General features: G+C 38.2%; 1 protein-coding gene and 1 long non-coding RNA gene across 2 annotated transcripts; both read right to left on the reverse strand.

The window, feature by feature from the left end:
• Nucleotides 1-1,842: 1,842 nt before the first annotated feature.
• Nucleotides 1,843-19,555, reverse strand: LOC137137912 (low affinity immunoglobulin gamma Fc region receptor II-like). The gene is made up of 8 exons (XM_067524734.1): nucleotides 19,309-19,555; nucleotides 18,599-18,634; nucleotides 17,975-18,235; nucleotides 4,386-4,628; nucleotides 4,122-4,250; nucleotides 3,922-4,023; nucleotides 3,202-3,294; nucleotides 1,843-2,205 (listed from the first exon to the last, which is right to left on the reverse strand). Exons 1-8 carry the CDS (start codon nucleotides 19,397-19,399, stop codon nucleotides 2,138-2,140), a joined length of 1,023 nt encoding a protein of 340 aa, XP_067380835.1. The 5' UTR covers nucleotides 19,400-19,555; the 3' UTR covers nucleotides 1,843-2,137.
• Nucleotides 16,601-17,968, reverse strand: LOC137137952 (uncharacterized). Its single transcript, XR_010915869.1, has 2 exons — nucleotides 17,442-17,968; nucleotides 16,601-17,341 (listed from the first exon to the last, which is right to left on the reverse strand). It is a non-coding gene; the product is annotated as an uncharacterized lncRNA (long non-coding RNA).
• Nucleotides 19,556-19,692: the final 137 nt, after the last annotated feature.

Consider the following 19,692-nt stretch of genomic DNA (forward strand, 5'->3'; position numbering starts at 1 on the left):
ATCCTCTGTACTACAGTGGATGAGTGGAGGCATCAGTCAGAGGAACTGTGGTTCAGGATGTACAGTGGGTTGAGTGGGTTTGCATGTGTAACCAGGTGGTGAAAATCACCTGTATCCTGTCAACTGGATTTTGTGTTGTGGAGGTTTTGCTGCAGTTGCCGAGTTTCAACAGCAGAGGGCAAAGTGTCACAGTGAGCACAGTGGTGTATTCAGGTGAAGCGCTGCAGGGAAAAATACAGGAAGTGAAACATTACACGCTCACCTAGTAGAAATGACCACAGCTGGAGACGCAGTGTAAATGCTTGTGGATCAAAGACACTGCTCCAATATTGGAATCAGACCATGTGAATATGATGATGTGCTGCCACCTGCTGGATGATTCAGGTAACAGCTCCACAGGTAACAGGTCACTTTTTAACAGCAGTTTGACTGACAAAACCAACTCAAAGGTCCCAGGAGCAGCTGACATCTTTAGGCTGAGTTCATGGTCCCAGTAAGAGCTAGAACAGAGTTGAATGTCTGTATAAGGTCTCCAGCTGCGAACGTGATGAACCACATCAAGAACAATTCCCACCAAATAAAATGCTGCTGACACTGAGTGGAACAGGTCCAACCAGCAGGAAAAGAAACATGAAGGAAACACTGGATCTACTCTGCAGGTTTGAACTGAGCTCAGCAGCACAGTGACACCTGGTGGATTCAACGTGGGACAACAAGTCCATGAAGACAGAGTCTTACAGTTGTGTAATAATGTGTTGGTTACATGTGAAAAAGCCACATGAACAGAGACACTGATTCACGTACAGATCAGTCCCACTGATTAAAAACAAGAGGACTTTAATACAGACTGTCAACTTTAATTATAGAGTTTGCTTAAAAATATTGGACCAACTGTGTAAGAAATGCAAACACTTCACATCTGTTCCACTTCCTGTTCTTTCTTAGAGGATTTGTCTTCAGTTCACCTTCATCAGGTGAAATGCAGCTTATTTAGATCCAGATCAAGAAAATTGGTCAATTTAGCATCAGTGAGTCAGTGGAAAGTCACATGTTCTACTGCACATAAGTACAAACTTCACATCTATCAGCTTTATGTCAACATTTTAGAGAGAAATATTTCACTTTTACTGTTCTGCACCTTAAATTATTAAACTTAAATTATTCAACATTTTGGTTAAAAATGCCACAAGTTGCAACTGTTTCATCGTCTTATATGAGACAATTTGCTGCTTTTCTATGTCACTAATTACAGTAAACTCTACTGTAAAATCTATTAGTGTCTCTGCTCCTGTAGAACATATTTCTACTAACATGATTCACCTGCTTAGCTCATGTTTAGTTTGTTCAAATGTGATGTCGACGTCACATTCTCTGTATCCACAGTAACAAAGAGTCCAGACTGAAAAAAAAAATACAGAAATAAAAGACACTTGGCTACTAAATATGTTTTGAGCAGTTTGTGTGTTGTGGAAAATCCTTCACAAGCTGCCTGCACAGTAAAGAATAGACCTACATGTTCCCTCATCAATGATCAAGAAGAGTCTTCATGACCAGTTGATTCACCACAAGATGCAAACTCCAGTAACTTTTGAACTTTTATACTTTTCTACTAAATCATACTGTGATAGACAGATGTAGCTCAGAGTGTGAACTTTAAACAGTCCTGGAGAAAATTAAATTAAAGTCATTAGTTTGTCTCAGCCGACCAACAACAGTCTGTTTTTAGTCCATGGTTTTCTGCACTGAAGAGGTGTGAATGTGTCAACCACAAACAAAAGAGAAAGTCATGTTTTCCACCTGACAACTATATGAAACCCACAGAACCATATGAGACAAACAAGACATGAGACTAAAGTTTATTGATCCTGCAGAAGAGGACACGTTGCTGTTTGGACTGAAGAGACACTGAAAAGAGAATTGAAAAAGTCCATATATGTGATGGAGTTAACAAATGTGTTATATTGTGTATTAATCATTAATTAATTCATTTTTCTTATAATTCTTACAGATTCTAGAAAAAGAAACTTGAGTTTGTCTTTCTTCATGTTCTGTTGCTGTCTGAAGACACACTAAAAATAAAGTTCTACAGTCTGATGGACTGAGGACCAGTTACAGGTGCAGCTTGTCCTCAGTGGTTTTACTGGGGTGAAGGTGTAAAGGTCGACCTCAGTGAAGAGTAGACGTCCTCTGTCTTGGCTGGAAGCTCTGAGCACAAACACACAGTTTAGACAGCGTGAGACAATGATGATTAAAAACAAAGTTTATTGGACAAAACATTTGCTTTTATAATGTATTTAATAAGAAGTGAATTAACAGTAGCTGGTTTTGAGAATCAGCCACTAACCATCACCCTGTTGTCTCCCACAGACTGGTTCATCATAACTTATCACAAAGTAGAATGTGTAGTGTTTCTTCTCTGAAGCTTTGTGTTTATTTGAGCTGCTGCCTGTGACCACATCTCCAAGGTGAATGATTTCACCTTTTATTTAAAAATAATAATACATTATTTTCCTATTTCCTGATTCTGAGATCATGAGGCTGGTAGCAGTTTTGTTCTTCACACCTCTGCTGTGAAACAGCAAAGAGCAAATATAGGTTTGGAGGGTGTGAATCACAAACAGGAAAGTGGACGACAGAGCTGCTTGTTTCTATTATCTTTAACATATCAACAAGGTACCAAACAAACAGTGTCATTAACCACAGAAGATCACACTCATGACAAACCTCCACAGCATCAGTTCATTGTTTTACTAAAATCTACATGAAGTTTCTGTTTTTCCACATGTAGAGTTTAAAAAATATACACATATATAGAAAATGTAAATTTATTAAGGTAGAAATCATGTTGTGTGATTTCTCTCACTACTCTCTTAGCATTAACTAACTGTGTTAACTATTTATATGTTTGTACACAGTTTGTGGTTTTGACTGACAGTTGCTCTGCTATAAACCTTAAAGACATAACACACAACAACATGATATTTTCAGTAGGTGATGGATCTTAAAGTATGTTTGTCTCTAATCTCCCTTTGTTTTCCTCCAGTTAAAAGTATGATATCATCATTGTGTCGGCTGTAAAGCGTCTCTACACACTGTAGCTTATAAAGCATGTTAACGTGCTGATGTCAGCATTGAGCATCATGGCTGCAGAGTCCTGCTTTGGTGTTTGACCAGGACAGAGACAAAGAAAAGCAGCTGTACCTTTTGTCTTTGCTTTGGTGTTTTTAATGACTATCTGTCCATAACTGACGTCTTCTGTCCTCACTGCTGAGCAAACTGCAGCTGGATCAGTGTCTGCAAAATAAAATACACAAAGTACTTCACTGCAGGTACTACACATGGTACAGTAGTAAAGGACATTTAAAGTTTGACATTCTAAATGGAAATCATGACGCTGCGTCCTCCAGAGGGACAATATGACTTGTTATCAGTGCACAGTTCAGCAGCTGTGATGATGTGGGGGGACATTAGTGCACACAGCACATGGGAAAGTTCCACATCTTTGTCCATTAACGCTGACATCAGTCTGACCATTTGAGAACAGGGCAGATCTAGAAATATTTACTGGGGCACCAGCTGAAACCAGGGTGGTACATTTGAAAAACCCTTTAGAAGATTTACATTTGGTAAAAAAAAACTATATTAATATTAATAGGCTAATAGTGTTTTATCAGTGTCAGAAATACATAACTTCTTTACCATTTCTTACTCCAAATAATTATGAACAAATAACAAGAAACAGCTGGGGAGAAGTATAAATCCATCTATTGCATAATCTGCCTGATTTCAACTGTTTCAAGAAATAAAGCAACAAAAACTTTGTTTCATAATGTTTGTACATAATAATAGAATTTTAACTCTTCATAATAATAAGTACGAGTATGAAGGTTTTAAACTAAAACACTAAACACACACACTTACAGACACACAAACCTCTGCTCCGTCTGATTGGTTGTTGTTGGTCATGTAATATGTTGATGTCTGTCTGTGTAATGTCACTTTCTCCAACTTCTTCTTTATCAGCTGTAATATACAGTAAAAAGGCAGCAGCTTACAATATTTTTTTCAGTCCAAAATGTTAAATTGGGCTGAAAAAGTCTGGAAAAAGTGTAAAATTTCACCTTTCGGTTTCCTGTAAAAACATTGTTTCACCAGTAAAACCAGTAAAACCAGCAGGACCAGACCAGAGATGGATGAAACAGATAACACCACAGACAGAGGAGGAGAAGAAGAGGAGCCAGGAGGTTTTTCTAAAATGAAGCAGAAGAAATTAAACTAAGAAACTGAAAATAATCGTTCTGTTTGTTCTCAAACTTTTCTCTGTCACATGAAAGATCACAGATCCAGTTTAGAAACCTGCTGAAGATTAGCTGGAGGTTCCTGACCTGTGACGTAGATCCAGCTAGATGGAGACTCTCCATAACTGCTGATGTGACACTTGTAGAGGCCTTCATCAGACTTGGTAACATGGTGGATGGTCATGTGACCTGTAGGCTCAGTCTTGATGAGGGAGCCATCTTTATAGAAATCAGCTGGGAGCTTGGAGGAGTTCTTCATTGCACAGCGCAGAGAGACATCATGTCCCTCCATCACAGGGAGGACAGGACTCTGCAGGATCACTGCTCCACCTCAACACAAAGACAAACTACAGCATTTCATCCATTTCCACACAGCTTCATCAACACTAACTCCACAGTCTGATCTTACCAGAGACAGTGATGGTGATGCTGTTACTGGTTGATCCCTCTCTGGACTCACACCAGTAAACTCCATTGTCCAATGGGTCAACTGAACTGATGTTACATGAAGAACCAGCATGTTTTCCCCATTCAGCTCCACACTCAGCTCTGGTCTCTCTGCTTGTGTTCCTCCTCAGTGTCCATCCAGCAGAGCTGTCGTCCTCCTCACAGATCAGAGAGATAGAATCGTCTTCAAACAGCTGAGAGAAGCTGGGACTCACAGTCAGACGAGCTGGAGAAAGATTCAGTGTATCTTGAGCAAAAAATAATATTAATAGAAACAGAATGAAGTGATTTAATAATATTTAACAGAAACAGTACAAAGACAATAAATAGATAGATTTAGAAGAAGTTTACTGACCTTGGTTTGTTGTGCAGCAAAACAGAGAGATCACAACTAAAGAGACAAGAGAGTCAGGATGGTTTGAACTAGACAAATGAGATGAGTCGACTTCAGACGAAAAACACTTCAATTATCACAATAATAACAATAATAATAATAATAATATGAATTACACAACATAGTTATCTAACAAAACCAACATAAAGTGAATAATAGCTAAAATATTCATACAGAGCCATAAATGTATCACTGTCTCAAAACAGCAGACATTACATGGACGATGATTTTGATGATCATGATTTGTAGTTGGCTTCTTTATTTAACATTAGTTTATGTTTCATACTCGTCATAAACATTTCTGTTACTCTACAAAATGTCAAAGAGACACAAAGAACAAAGAGCAGCATCACATTTTAAGTGAGACTGTAAAACAATATGGACATTAAGTTTGGACTTGTTTGAAGCTGCTGAATGAGACAGTTTAGATAAAAATGTGCATTTGACTCCACGTGGGCTGAAAGTGACAAATGATTCTCTAACTTTTCTGTTCAGGGATCAGAGCCTGTGAGTTCTAATGTTGGTCAGAGAACAAAGAGCTTTTTCCTGTTCAGGTTTCACCTTTAGCTTCAGTTTGATCAGCAAATGTCCTGATGAGGATCTGTCTTCTTCTGTTCCTATGTCTCCATTTATCTGACCTCATGCTGAAAGTCTCATAGTTTAAATTGTACTTACAGAGCAGCCGCTGAAGAGACGTTCGCTGCATTGTTCCACTTGGTGACATGAGAGCAACGCGTGTGATCACACTTCCTCCTTCTTTGTGCATGTTGGTGGTTTGTTTTCTCTGCAGCAGTTGGTATGAAAGAGCTCATTACGTTTGTCATCAGTTTATTCGGAATTCAGGAAGAGTTTCAGGCCTTTATTGATCCACACTGATCAGATTTTCATAAGAAGTCTCACTGCTTTGTGATCTGATTTCTGTTTTCTACTATTCAGTGAAAACTGAAATCTGTCATTTGTGAATTTGGTTAAATCTTTATTTGTTGGACAAAAGAAAACAATATTTTCAATGACTCATTTAATTGGAATATGTGAATAAAAGTAAATTTAGAATTTGATTCCTCTACCACAGTCATGTTTCCCACTGAGACAGAGAGACATCTTCAGGAGCTGCAAGGATGAATATAATGTTTGTATATGTATCAAGTGTTTGTGGTCAAAAATCTGTTTCCTTCAGGTTCGAACAAAAATGACGACATGGACCAAATAAGAACAGAGTCATCAAACATCCAAATTCATTATAATGTTTAAACAAAGATCTGTCTCTGTTTCTCTCTCTTTCTCTCTCTGTCTCTGTGTCTCCCTGTCTCTGTCTCTGTCTCTCTCTTTCTGTCTCTGTCTCTGTGTCTCCCTGTCTCTGTCTCTGTCTCTCTCTTTCTCTCTCTGTCTCTGTGTCTCCCTGTCTCTGTCTCTGTCTCTCTCTTTCTGTCTGTCTCTCTCTCTGTGTCTCTGTCTCTCTCTATTTGTCTATGTCTCCCTCTCTCTCTCTCTGTCTCTCTCTCTGTCTCTCTCTGTCTCTCTGTCTCTGTCTCTGTCTCTCTGTCTCTCTCAGAGATCAAATGAACAGTATGTGGAAGTTTGACCTCAATAATAAACACATTATTGAATTATCACCACCAATCAGGCAAAACATTATGACCTGTACAATCTAATACAATCCAATATAGCCGACCTGCCATGAATTCTACTTTCACAAAGTCATAATTTGTAATGACAGGAAGTTTCCTGCAGAGGTCAGTAACAGTATTTTCCATGTTTCATCAAACTGCAGCTTCTGTGGAGCAGGAGTGGGCCTGTGTTTATGCAGGTGACAGCAGAAGCTGGGATTTGTTTCTACTCATTACAGATAAAATGTTTCTTGTCCTCAGAGGAATTTGTTACTTTGCACTTATTACGTTTTTGCATTTAAGTAGATTTAATTATGGCCACTTGGACTTTTACTCCAATACATCTAAGAGCAAATATTTCTACTTTCTACTCAGTTGGTTTTACTTGGTTTTATTTAAAGACTTATTTGACACAGTCTGAACTTGAGTTTTGGTTCTTTTCAGGTGTGATTTCCCTGCAGGAGTTGACATTATCATGTAGGACACCCTGTCTCTCTGTGGAGACACATTAGGCTCCATTATAGACTCATTCTCAGCAGCATGTGATGAAATGATGATAAACTAACATGTCATGTTGTTTATGTCATGTTTATTCAGCATCTGCCTTCATAACAAAGGATCATGGGACAAACGTCCTGTGAGGACGACCTTCCTACCCACAATCCCTCAGTATTACTACTCAGTGCAGACGCACTTTCATAACAGCAGATGACACAGTTGTGTAATTTTGTGGAATTGAACATGAACACATTCACCAGTCAGCCACAACATTAGAACCACCTGCTGGTTTTTATACAAAGTTTATATTAATATTATTATAACTATGTAAGCTGATGTATCATTATGACTGAACCACCTGTAAACACATACAATGGTTAAAATCAGCTCCACCTTTGCTAACAGTGACCTTGGTCTGTTGACTGTTTTTATTAATAACCATATTTTACCCTATTTACCATAATTAGTATTGTTTAAGATACTTTGTGTTTTCAGTGGAGAACTTTTACTTTTGTACTTTGAGTAAAATGTAGATGTTTAGTACTTTGACTTGAGTAAGAGAGTTGAAGTTGTACTTGCAGTGGAGAATTTTTGGGCCAATATTACATTTTTAGTTTTAAGTAATAAGTTTTTGTTCTTCTACCACCTCTGTACTTTTACCATCTCTGAAGTAGAAGTACACAAACTCAATACTCAAAATATTTTTCTTAAGTAAAAGCACTAAGCACATTATCTACATTTTACTTAAGTGTGTGTGTGACTCGAGCATATGTGTGTGTTCGTGTCTAATCCAGCTGAGGAACCTTGTGTTAGTCACATTTTGTGTCTGACTTCATGACTTTGTGTTAATAATGAGGCATTAATAATCTCTCTGTTCATTCATTCTTTCACTCAGGTGCATGTTCCTGTCTGCAGCTTTTTGTTACACCTACAGAGAAAGACGGATGGAAACCTGGTTTCTTAATCCCTGTAAACGCAGTCATTGTGAAGTAAAGAGCAGAAGTGCAGCCTACAGGTAAATGTACTCATCCAAATGCTGGTATTGATGTTGCTGATAGTCCAGTTCTCCAAAATAAACCAGAAACATGTCTTTGTCTACATTCAGTTTTGGTAAAGCTGAATTATTTATTACACCAAAAAAGCCTTGTGGTGGTTGGTGCAAGTTATTAATGTCATTTGTGAAAGTTGTTCCGTGTTGAATTCAACTAAAAGGTGCAGAAATCTGTTCCCCAGCGTTTTAAACTTCTTGTGATGACCTGGAAAAAAGAACGTGAGAGAAGGACGTTCATGCAGACACTTTCCCACTGTGGCAGAGCTACTGTAGGGTGAAAGTGTCCTCCAGCTGTGACACAGTCAGCAGTGAAAACTAAACCGTTTTCACACAAACAGGACAATGAAACAGACAAGACTCACTTAAGACTGACCTTAGTGTATTTCACATGATATTTCTGACTTCTAAAGCCCGTGTAGCTGATCTGCATTGGGTCTTTCTGGACCAGGTGACACTAAGGAGACTACCTGGTCAACATGTCCAGGAAGCAACAGCTGCATTCTCTTAAGTTTTAGAAGCTCTTTCACTTTCACCTCTCAACGTATGGAAGCGACTTTAGAAGTATTTAAAAGTATTTTATATCTGCTGCCTCAGAAAATACTCATCAACTGTTGTAGAGACGGTGTTTGTGAGTGTGTGTGTGTGTGTGTGTGTGTGTGTGTGTTGGTCTGTGGTTTTCTGCACTGCAGGGAGATGTGAATGTGTCAACCACAAACCAGAAGGAACAAGTCAACTTTTCCATCTGACAACAGTATGAAACCGTCAGAACCACACGAGACAAACAAGACATTAGACAAATGGTGACACCTGCTGTCTGACTTCTGTCTTCATGTTCATGTGGAAGTATTGATTACTGTTATTTTATTAATGAAAATCATTGGATAAAAAAACGATCTATTATAAACTGAGTTTGAATCCCATCTTTCAAACATCTGCACAGATGTCTCAACTCTGGTACATTAATAATGAAACCTATATTTCTTATGTTTCTTTCCTCTCCCTGTTTAGTTTGAATATGAAGCATGCTGACGAATGTTGTGAGTACAGGATGTTTGTTTGTATCGTTTTGTAAAAAACTAAAAACAGAAATGATTAGATTAGACTTTTTATACATTAATATGTAAATTAGAGTTTGGAGCAATTAATTCAGAAGTGAATTCTGCACCACCTTTCAGTTAAAAACATCATTAAAACATTGCAACACGGCATCACTATGTTTTTTTTATTAATTTGTGTATTTATTTTTAAAAGACAAACTATCATAACTATCCGGGTTTATTCACTGTGTTAAACTTAATGTTAATGTCAATTTGTCTCCACCCTCCAAATCATTTTCCATTTCTTACTGTAGATGTCACTATAGTCTCAGTGTAAAGTTAAGGACATGTTCAGAGGATCAATGAGGGTCTTAGGGTATCAGGTATTTACTCAGGAATAATGAACATTTGGTTCATTTCTACAGGAAGCAGTCAGATAAACACAGTGGGTCAAATGGATTCAGAGCTGTTGTTTCCATGTGGAACAGAAGCTTAACTGCTGTTAATGACTTGGACAGTGAATCCTACTGGAAATCAGTGTTTTTAATGAGACTCCATCAAACTTTGTAGCTTCCAGAGACTGATGATACTTTGGTTTTGTCTGATCTCTAAACTCACTTTTACACTACACACACATTTAGAACAACAGGAACACACACACACTTCGTACAACAACAAATCAGTTTTAATCTTAAACAATAATATGATTTTTGCCCTTTTTTCTATCCAACATTCAGTTTTTAAACTGTGCAGATTTTTTTCTCAGTTTGTTTCATTCCTGAATCTCCAAGAACATTCTGACTGAGGTCATGTTTAAAGATTGTAGTATAAATACACATGTATCTGGAAGGTCCAGGTATTGGTGAATCAGTATCCTCAAAAAAATCTACAGCACAAAGACGAAACAAAACTCCAACCAACTCTGTGAAGAGATGATTAAAAAGCTGAAGTCAGAGGATGGAGAGTTTGTAGAAAACAGCTGGTTGAGGGATCAAAGTGCAGAAGATGTTAGTTACAGATCTTTTAATATTTAATAGCTACTTTTAATATTGTGCCACTTCCTTTTTAGTTATGTGATTATATTCACATCAGACCATCAGCTCCCAGATTTCAGTTTCCTCCTCTGGTTTAGTACAAGAGGATGAAACAAAAATGTACATTTAACATCAGAACTACATAATTAAACCTAATTTTGGTTCAAATGACAAAGTTACCAAAAGACAAAGTGCTTCTTTAATGCATTTTAATTTATCACCGAGAGAATTTTATTATTTTTATGAATTTTTAAAATTTTTTTAATCTTAATCGCACAGCTCAACCACCTAAAATGAATCATGATAACCTAATAAAAGTTAAGACTAATGCTCATTCAAAACAAAACCCAAAACTATTGAATTTGCATTATTAAATATCAGATCTCTCATCTAAATCCATGTTGGCAAATGACTTGATAAATGATCATCAAATTGATTTATTAAGAATGTCAGTATCAATGAGTCAACCTCCCCAAGTCATATTAATGATCATGTTCCTAGAAGCACAGGCTGAGGTGGAGGAGTAGCAGCAATCTTCCACTGAAGCTCACCAATAAATCCTGGACCTAAACATAGTTATAACTCATTTGAGAGTCTTACACCCAAACTGGAAAATTATTTGTTATCGTGTACCGTCCTCCAGTTATTTATTCAGAGTTTTTGATAGAATTTAGTACTTAGTACAGATAAAGTCATTATAGTGGGTGACTTTAATATTCATGTAGATGCTGACAGTAACTGTGTTTAATTCATTATTAGATTCAAAATGTAAATAAACCCACTCACGGTTTTAGTCAAACCTTAGACCTGGTCCTTAAATATGGCATTGAAAGTGATCATTTAACAGTATTTCCTCATCATTCTCTTCTGTCTGACCATTTTCTAATAACATTTGAATTTACAATAACAGACTATACAGCAGTTAGGGATTAATTTCACTACAGCAGATGCTTATCTGAAAATGCTGTGAACAAATTTAGTGAAATAATTTCATTTTTACCACCATGTATCAGCGCAATGGAGAGTAGCCACCATAACTTTACTCTTGTACAAATTGATTAGCAGGGTACAGGTGAAAGACATCAGGACTAATGGGTAGAGGAAACCAAAAACACTAAACACAAGAAGCAGGGCTGAGGGGCCACAAAATAAAAGCCATGAACAGGAAGTAAAGGTATTGAAACTACCTTAAACTGAAATTCATCAAAACTGAAGCAAGAGAGATCATATTTCTCCTTCATCACCTTCTCTCCATCGGTTTCCCATTAAATCTAGAATAGAATTTAAAACCCTGTTTCTTACATATAAAGCTCTGAATGGTCAGGCTCCATCATATATAGAAGACCTCATAGCACCATATCATCCCAGTAGACCACTTCGATCTCAGAATGCAGGCCTACTTGTGGTTCCCATAATTTCCAAAAGTAGAATGGGAGGTAGAGCCTTTAGCTATCAAGCTCCTCTGCTGTGGAACCAGCTCCCAGTTCAGATTCGAGAAGCAGACACCCTCTCTACTTTTAAGCCTAGACTTAAAACCTTCCTCTTTGATAAAGCTTATAGTTACTTATAGTTATGCTGCTATAGGCTCAGACTGCTGGGGGACCCACCCTCCATGTCCCCCTCTCTCTGTCCCTTTCTGCACGTGTCCCCGGCTTTGGAGCTGTATGTTTTCCAGCGTGCAGCTACTGGTCCTACCAACCTGCCAAATGTTTTCTTGCTTTTGTTGCTCTTTTCTTTTCTCCCTTCACTTTCCACTCACCCCAACCGGTCAAGGCAGATGGCCGTCCACCCTGAGCCTGGTTCTGCTGGAGGTTTCTTCTGTTAAAGGGAGTTTTTCCTCTCCACTGTTGCCTAGTGCTTGTTCAAGGGGGAATTGTTGGGTTTTCTCTATACATCTTTATAGTCTTGACTTAATTCTGTAAAGTGCCCTGAGATGACTTTTTTGTGAATTGGTGCTATAAAAATGAAGTTGCATTGAAATAAATCACAAATTGAAAGCATGTGGTTCACACAGCTGAACTAGGAATGTGTTTGAATTACATCCATAACTCTGGATTTAGGTCTGAGGTTCATGTTTTTACATATTGGATGTGTGAAAATTACTCAATCTGTATGCAATTGTTTTTTTTACATTTGATGTCATATTTATTTGAAAACTTTAACTCTTGTATTTTAGATCATGAGTTTCGCATGAAACATGTTTAAATTGTGAACATTTTTACAGATTGTTGCTGTTTTCTGTTTTAATTCTGACCCACAAGTGAAAACAGTCCAATCTGGAGTACAGTGGATCAGACCTGACATGTTATCAAAAGGTTCCGGCTTCTTCTTCAGAGATGATCGTACATATGAAAACTACCTGGTTCCAACTTTTCATGATCGAGTGGAGCTGAGAGATCCAGAGATGAAGGACGGAGACGTTTCTGTGATTCTGAAGAACGTAAACATCAATGATGCTGGAACATATGAGTGTTGTGTTAGAAACAGCAACACACAACCACCACCTCAGCTCATCAGCAACATCATCCTGACAGTTGTCAACTCAGGTGAGTGTGTGTGTGTGTGTGTGTGTGTGTGTGTGTGTGTGTGTGGATCAGAGATGAAGCTGCTTCCTGGTTGTTGATGTGAGAGTGAACCATCACAGATCAGATGTTTGTGTTTTCTAAAGATGTTGCTGATGAGACTTTGTAGCAAACAGCTGCTATGAGTGATGGGATCAAAGTGATGTAGATAATGTCTGACAGGAGTTTGAAGAGGAAATGGATTCATCACCTACCTGACACCTCACATCTCACATCTCATTCTCTTCTTACAGGTGGAGACGAGGATGGAGGAGACGAGGATGGAGGAGACGAGGATGGAGGAGACAATGATAAATCATTTAGACTCATAGGTGTAATGTCAGTTGTTACACTGCTTCTTGCTGCAGTTGTTGCTTTTAGTTTTATTATCTTTATAATATACAAAAGGCTCAAAAAGAAGATTTACCATCAAACAATTTATCATTGACCTCCTGCTGATGAAGCAGCTGATCCTGAGCTCCAAGATTTAACTCCTGAACCTTAAGAGATACTGAAGAAAAAGGAGGAGGAGGAGAAACCTCCAGTGGAGACATGAGTGAGTGTCTCAGAGCAGTATCCACTGTGTCCTTCTGTCTTCTGTTGGTATTGTGACCAGCAGCAGCTGGAAAATGTCAGAGATCATTAAAGTCCTGAAAGTTTGTCTCCTGCTTCTGTATCTAACTACATTTTTCACATATCTGTACTTAACTTATGTAGATTTACTTATAGCTACTTTACATTTTACTCACTACATCTAAGAGCAAATATCTGTACTTTTTACTCCACTACATTATAAATTACAGTTGCTTTACATGTTACAATTGTTTTATAAAAACAAGTCACAAGCAATGCACCAGGTGCAGGTAGGTGTCAGTCACTTCATCTGTATCCTTAATTAAAAGACTCATTTGACATTTTAGCAGTGTTCAAAGTGAGTCTGTACTCAGTAATTTTACTCTTTGGTTTGTTGTGCTGAGTTTGTTCTGTCTACAGAGATCTGCATTCACTGCACAGGAGTGAAAAACCCCAGATTTATTTCAATGTGTCTTCAAATGGGATCATTGAATGTGGTGTCAGAGTCGATCAAATAATAGAATGAGCAGATCTTCAAATGTTTTCTTAACTGAACGTCTTCATCTTGGTGCCATGTGCTCAGAAAGATGTAAAGCAGAGGTATGTGAGTTCTTGGTGTAACTGCTCTGAGAAAAAAAAAATGTTATAAAATAAATAAAAACAGAGTTTATTTCAGCTTAGTATTATAGCATAGTATTATTTCTAAATACTTAGAAAGTCGTGACAGCTCCCACAATATGACATAAAAACAGAAACAAAAGCTGCTGTGTGGATTTAACTCAGTCAGTCTCAGTGACAGTTAAACTGAGTGAAACCTGCACTGACACTTTTGAATTCTGTTTTTTTATTCAGTCTCTTCCTGTCTCACACTCCAGTAATATGACTTGTTGTTGATGTCTGTCAATAAAGGCCATAAATTATTGCTATTATTTATTTTATTATTACTATTATTTTTTTTAATATTACTATTATTTTTGAGGGCGTGTAGCAGCTCCCCCTCCAGCAGGTGGCGTCCTATATGACCTCTGCTGGTGCATATAACAAAATATTGCTACAAGAGAACCACATACAGCTTCAACCCATCATTTATGTGTATTACCATTAATTATTGAAGCCCCCCCCCCAAAAAAAGAAAAAGAAAACAAGGCAGCACTGCTCCACAGAAAGAATCAGGGAGAAAACATTGGTTGAGTACTTCTACTTTTAATACTTGTACTTGCCAGAGTAAATTTTTTTTTCAGAGTACATTTTTTTTCTTTTTATGTTCTTTATTTCATTATATCATTTTAATTCACAACTTTATTTTATTCAGTTTTAAACTTATTGTGACAATGTTGTGGTTCAGGAGATAAAGCTGACTGAACATCTCCTCTGATCCACAGGTGTTTTTGATCAAGACACTGAACCACAAGTTGCTCCTGGTTTGACTTTAACTCACTTTGGATAAATGTATTAAATGACTAAATGGAATTGTGAAGCTCTTCTTGGCCTTTGTTAAACACTTTGAATAAGCTCTGTTATCCTCTGTACTACAGTGGATGAGTGGAGGCATCAGTCAGAGGAACTGTGGTTCAGGAGGTACAGTGGGTTGAGTGTGTTTGCATTCGTAACCAGGTCATGAAAATCACCTGTATCCTGTCAACTGGATTTTGTGTTGCTGCAGTTGCTGAGTTTCAACAGCAGAGGGCAAAGTCTCACAGTGAGCACAGAGGTGTATTCAGGTGAAGAGCTGCAGGGAAAAAGACAGGAAGTGAAACATTACACGCTCACCTAGTAGAAATGACCACAGCTGGAGACGCAGTGTAAATGCTTGTGGATCAAAGACGGTGATCGGCTACTTGTGGGTGTGTTCGAAATAAAGCTCAGCTATCGCTGTTGTGAGAGGTAGCTGTAAAAAGGCAAGAGTTGGGTCTTGAGGTCGTGCGGTGTATGGGGCACAAGTGTTCTCCCTTCTGCCTGGCATTTTGAACTGTTCGTTGACGTTAGCTTGCTAGAACTCAAGCTAGCCGATTAGATTAGTTAAGTCAGATAGGATTAGCCTTAGCTTTAGCTTCACCGCCTCCCACAGTTAGCTCCCATAAACCGTGGGTTGCTACAATATGTTTTGAGCAGTTTGTGTGTTGTGGAAAATCCTTCACATGCTGCCTGCACAGTAAAGAATAGACCTACATGTTCCCTCATCAATGATCAAGATGAGTCTTCATGGCCAGTTGATTCACCACAAGATGCAAACTCCAGTAACTTTTCAACTTTTATAGTTTTCTACTAAATGATACTGTGATAGACAGATGTAGCTCAGAGTGTGAACTTTAAACAGTCCTGGAGAAAAGTCATTAGTTTGTCTCAGCCGACCACCAACAACATTCTGTTTTTAGTCCATGGTTTTCTGCACTGAAGAGGTGTGAATGTGTCAAGCACAAACAAAAAAGAAAGTCAAGTTTTCCACCTGACAACTATATGAAACCCACAGACATGACACTAAAGTTTATTGATCCTGCAGAAGAGGACATGTTGCTGTCTGAAGACACACAGCATCTAAAAATAAAGTTCTTCTGTCTGATGGACTCTGAGGACCAGTTACAGGTGCAGCTTGTCCTCAGTGGTTTTACTGGTGTGAAGGTGTAAAGGTCGACCTCAGTGAAGAGTAGACGTCCTCTGTCTGGGCTGGAAGCTCTGAGCACAAACACACAGTTTAGACAGTGTGAGACAATGATGATTAAAAACAAAGTTTATTGGACAAAACATTTGCTTTTATAATGTATTTAATAAGAAGTGAATTAACAGTAGCTGGTTTTGAGAATCAGTCACTAACCATCACCCTGTTGTCTCCCACAGACTGGTTCATCATAACTTATCACAAAGTAGAATGTGTAGTGTTTCTTCTCTGCAGCTTTGTGTTTATTTGAGCTGCTGCCTGTGACCACATGTCCAAGGTGAATGATTTCACCTTTTATTTAAAAAATAATAATAAGTTAATCTCCTATTTCCTGATTCTGAGATCATGAGGCTGGTAGCAGTTTTGTTCTTCACACCTCTGCTGTGAAACAGCAAGGAGCAAATATAGGTTTGGAGGGTGTGAATCACAAACAGGAAAGTGGACGACAGAGCTGCTCACTTTTATTATCTTTAACATATCAACAAGGTACCAAACAAACAGTGTCATTAACCACAGAAGATCACACTCATGACAAACCTCCACAGCATCAGTTCATTGTTTTACTAAAATCAACAAGATGTTTCTGTTTTTCCATATGCAGAGTTTAAAAAATATACACATATATATAGAAAATGTAAATTTATTAAGTTAGAAATCATGTTGTGTGATTTCTCTTATTAGTCTCTTGGCAGCTGGATCAGTCTCTGCAAAATAAAATACACACCATTTTTGTGTAGTAGTGGACCTGTGGCTTCCTGCACTTGTACCTGTGAGATGTGGACTTTGATGACACTGTTGTCCAGTCTTAATGTAGCTTGTGTAGTAACTGATCGTCGAAGCTTCTCACCGTTAACAGTGTTTTAGAACTTTTATTAAAAAGAGAACAAATGATCATTGTGAAACATCAGTTCCTGCATGTTGTGAGGCCCAAACACAAACAGTAAGCTGAAGCCTAAAACCCAAGTCTGAACCTCTTCAGGCTTTGGGACGTCCTTCAACGTGCAGGACTGAACAACTTGAGGTGTGAGTGAGGATCAAGGAACAATCAGCTCATTGATCACAGTGGATCAGTTCAGAAGTGATGCTGTGTGGTGACTCCAGTGATGACATCATCATAGTCATCAGCCAATCCCTGCTCAGTTGGGGTGGGCAAGGTTGTCACCATGGAGACGGGCAGATGATTTCCTACAGTCATTAGAGGAAAGAAAGTAGAAGTAAAGTAAATGTATCAACAGTTAAACAATTAAAAGTTCTGTTAGAGACAATTGTGGTTGATGAGTGTTACCTGTGGGTCTGTGTCCATATAAAGACACCATGAGGACAGTGGAGATGAAATATGGACAGAACACCACCAGGTGGAGGAGCAGAATGAAACGAAGTTGGAGGGAGGAGGAGACAGGAGGTGGTGTTGTAGTTTTACCTGTAAAGAGAATCACCTGTTCAGGTGAACATGTGGAAAAAATAAGTGCTGAGATCAAAGTGAAGCTCCTGACCTGTGACGTAGATCCAGCTGGGTGGAGACTCTCCATGACTGCTGATGTGACACTTGTAGAGGCCTTCATCAGACTTGGTAACATGGTGGATGGTCATGTGACCTGTAGGCTCAGTCCTGATGAGGGAGCCATCTTTATAGAAATCAGCTGAATGATTGGAGGGAGGCCTCTTTGTTTGACAGTGCAGAGAGACATCATGTCCCTCCATCACAGGGAGGACAGGACTCTGCAGGATCACTGCTCCACCTCAACACAGAGACAAACTACAGCATTTCATCCATTTCCACACAGCTTCATCAACACTAACTCCACAGTCTGATCTTACCAGTGACAGTGATGGTGATGCTGTTACTGGTTGATCCGTCTCTGGACTCACACCAGTAAACACCACTGTCCCGTAGGATGATGGTGCTGATGTTACAAGAACATCCAGCTTGTTTTCCCCAGATGTCACACTCACTCCTGGTGTCTCTGCTTGTGTTTCTCCTCAGTGTCCATCCAGCAGAGCCGTCGTCCTCCTCACAGATCAGAGAGACAAAATCACCTTTAAACAGCTGAGAGAAGCTGGGACTCACAGTCAGACGAGCTGGAGAAAGATTGAATTCATTCTGAGCAAAACATAATGTTCTATAATATCACACTTTGTTTACAAAAATGTTCAGGTGCTGCATAAAATGTTAAGAAACAGAATATGGTAATTTAATAATATTTAACTGAAATAGTACAAAGATAATAAATAAATAATGCATTAGATAGATAGATACTGAAATGTTACTGGAACGTGATGCCAGCAAATGACAACTATAGGCAGCAATAAAAAATTTGTATTGGACTGTGGAAACTTTGTCTTAGGCTGAAAATGACTAACCAGGACCGGGTGACTAATAAACATGTGTAAAATAATCAGAGTTTGAAGAGCTTCAGATGATCAGAGAAGAAGTTTACTGACCTTGGTTTGTTGTGCAGCAAAACAGACAGATCACAACTAAAGAGACAAGAGAGTCAGGATGGTTTGAACTGGACAAATGAGACGAGTCGACTTCAGAGGAAAAACACTTCAATTATCACAATAACAACAATAATAGGAATAATATGAATTATACAACATAGTTATTTAATAAAAACAACATAAAGTGAATAATAGCTAAAATATTCATACAGAGCCATAAATGTATCACTGTCTCAAAAAAGCAGACATTACATGGACGATGATTTTGATGATCACGATTTTTAGTTGGCTTCTTTATTTAACATTAGTTTATGTTTCATACTCGTAATAAACAGTTGTGTTATTTTACAAAATGTCACAGAGACACAAAGAACAGAGAGCAGCATCACATTTGAAGTGAGACTGTAAAACATATGGACATTAAGTTTGGACTTGTTTAAAGCTGCTGAATGAGACAGTTTAGATAAAAATGTGCATTTGACTCCACGTGGGCTGAAAGTGACAAATGATTCTCTAACTTTTCTGTTCAGGGATCAGAGCCTGTGAGTTCTAATGTTGGTCAGAGAACAAAGAGCTTTTTACTGTTCAGGTTTCACCTTTAGCTTCAGTTTGATCAGCAAATGTCCTGATGATGATCTGTCTTCTTCTGTTCCTATGTCTCCATTTATCTGACCTCATGCTGAAAGTCTCATAGTTTAAATTGTACTTACAGAGCAGCCGCTGAAGAGACGTTCGCTGCATTGTTCCACTTGGTGACATGAGAGCAACACGTGTGATCACACTTCCTCCTTCTTTGTACATGTTGGTGGTTTGTTTTCTCTGCAGCAGTTGGTATGAAAGAGCTCATTACGTTTGTCATCAGTTTATTCGGAATTCAGGAAGAGTTTCAGGCCTTTATTGATCCACACTGATCAGATTTTCATAAGAAGTCTCACTGCTTTGTGATCTGATTTCTGTTTTCTACATTTCAGAGAAAACTGAAATCTGTCATTTGTGAAGTGGGTAAAATCTTTATTTGTTGGACAAAAGAAAACAATATTTTCACTGACTCATTTAATTGGAATATGTGAATAAAATTAAATTTAGAATTTGAT

This window comes from Channa argus, chromosome 12, assembly GCF_033026475.1.
Source record: "Channa argus isolate prfri chromosome 12, Channa argus male v1.0, whole genome shotgun sequence".
In the NCBI taxonomy this organism is placed as follows: domain Eukaryota; kingdom Metazoa; phylum Chordata; class Actinopteri; order Anabantiformes; family Channidae; genus Channa; species Channa argus.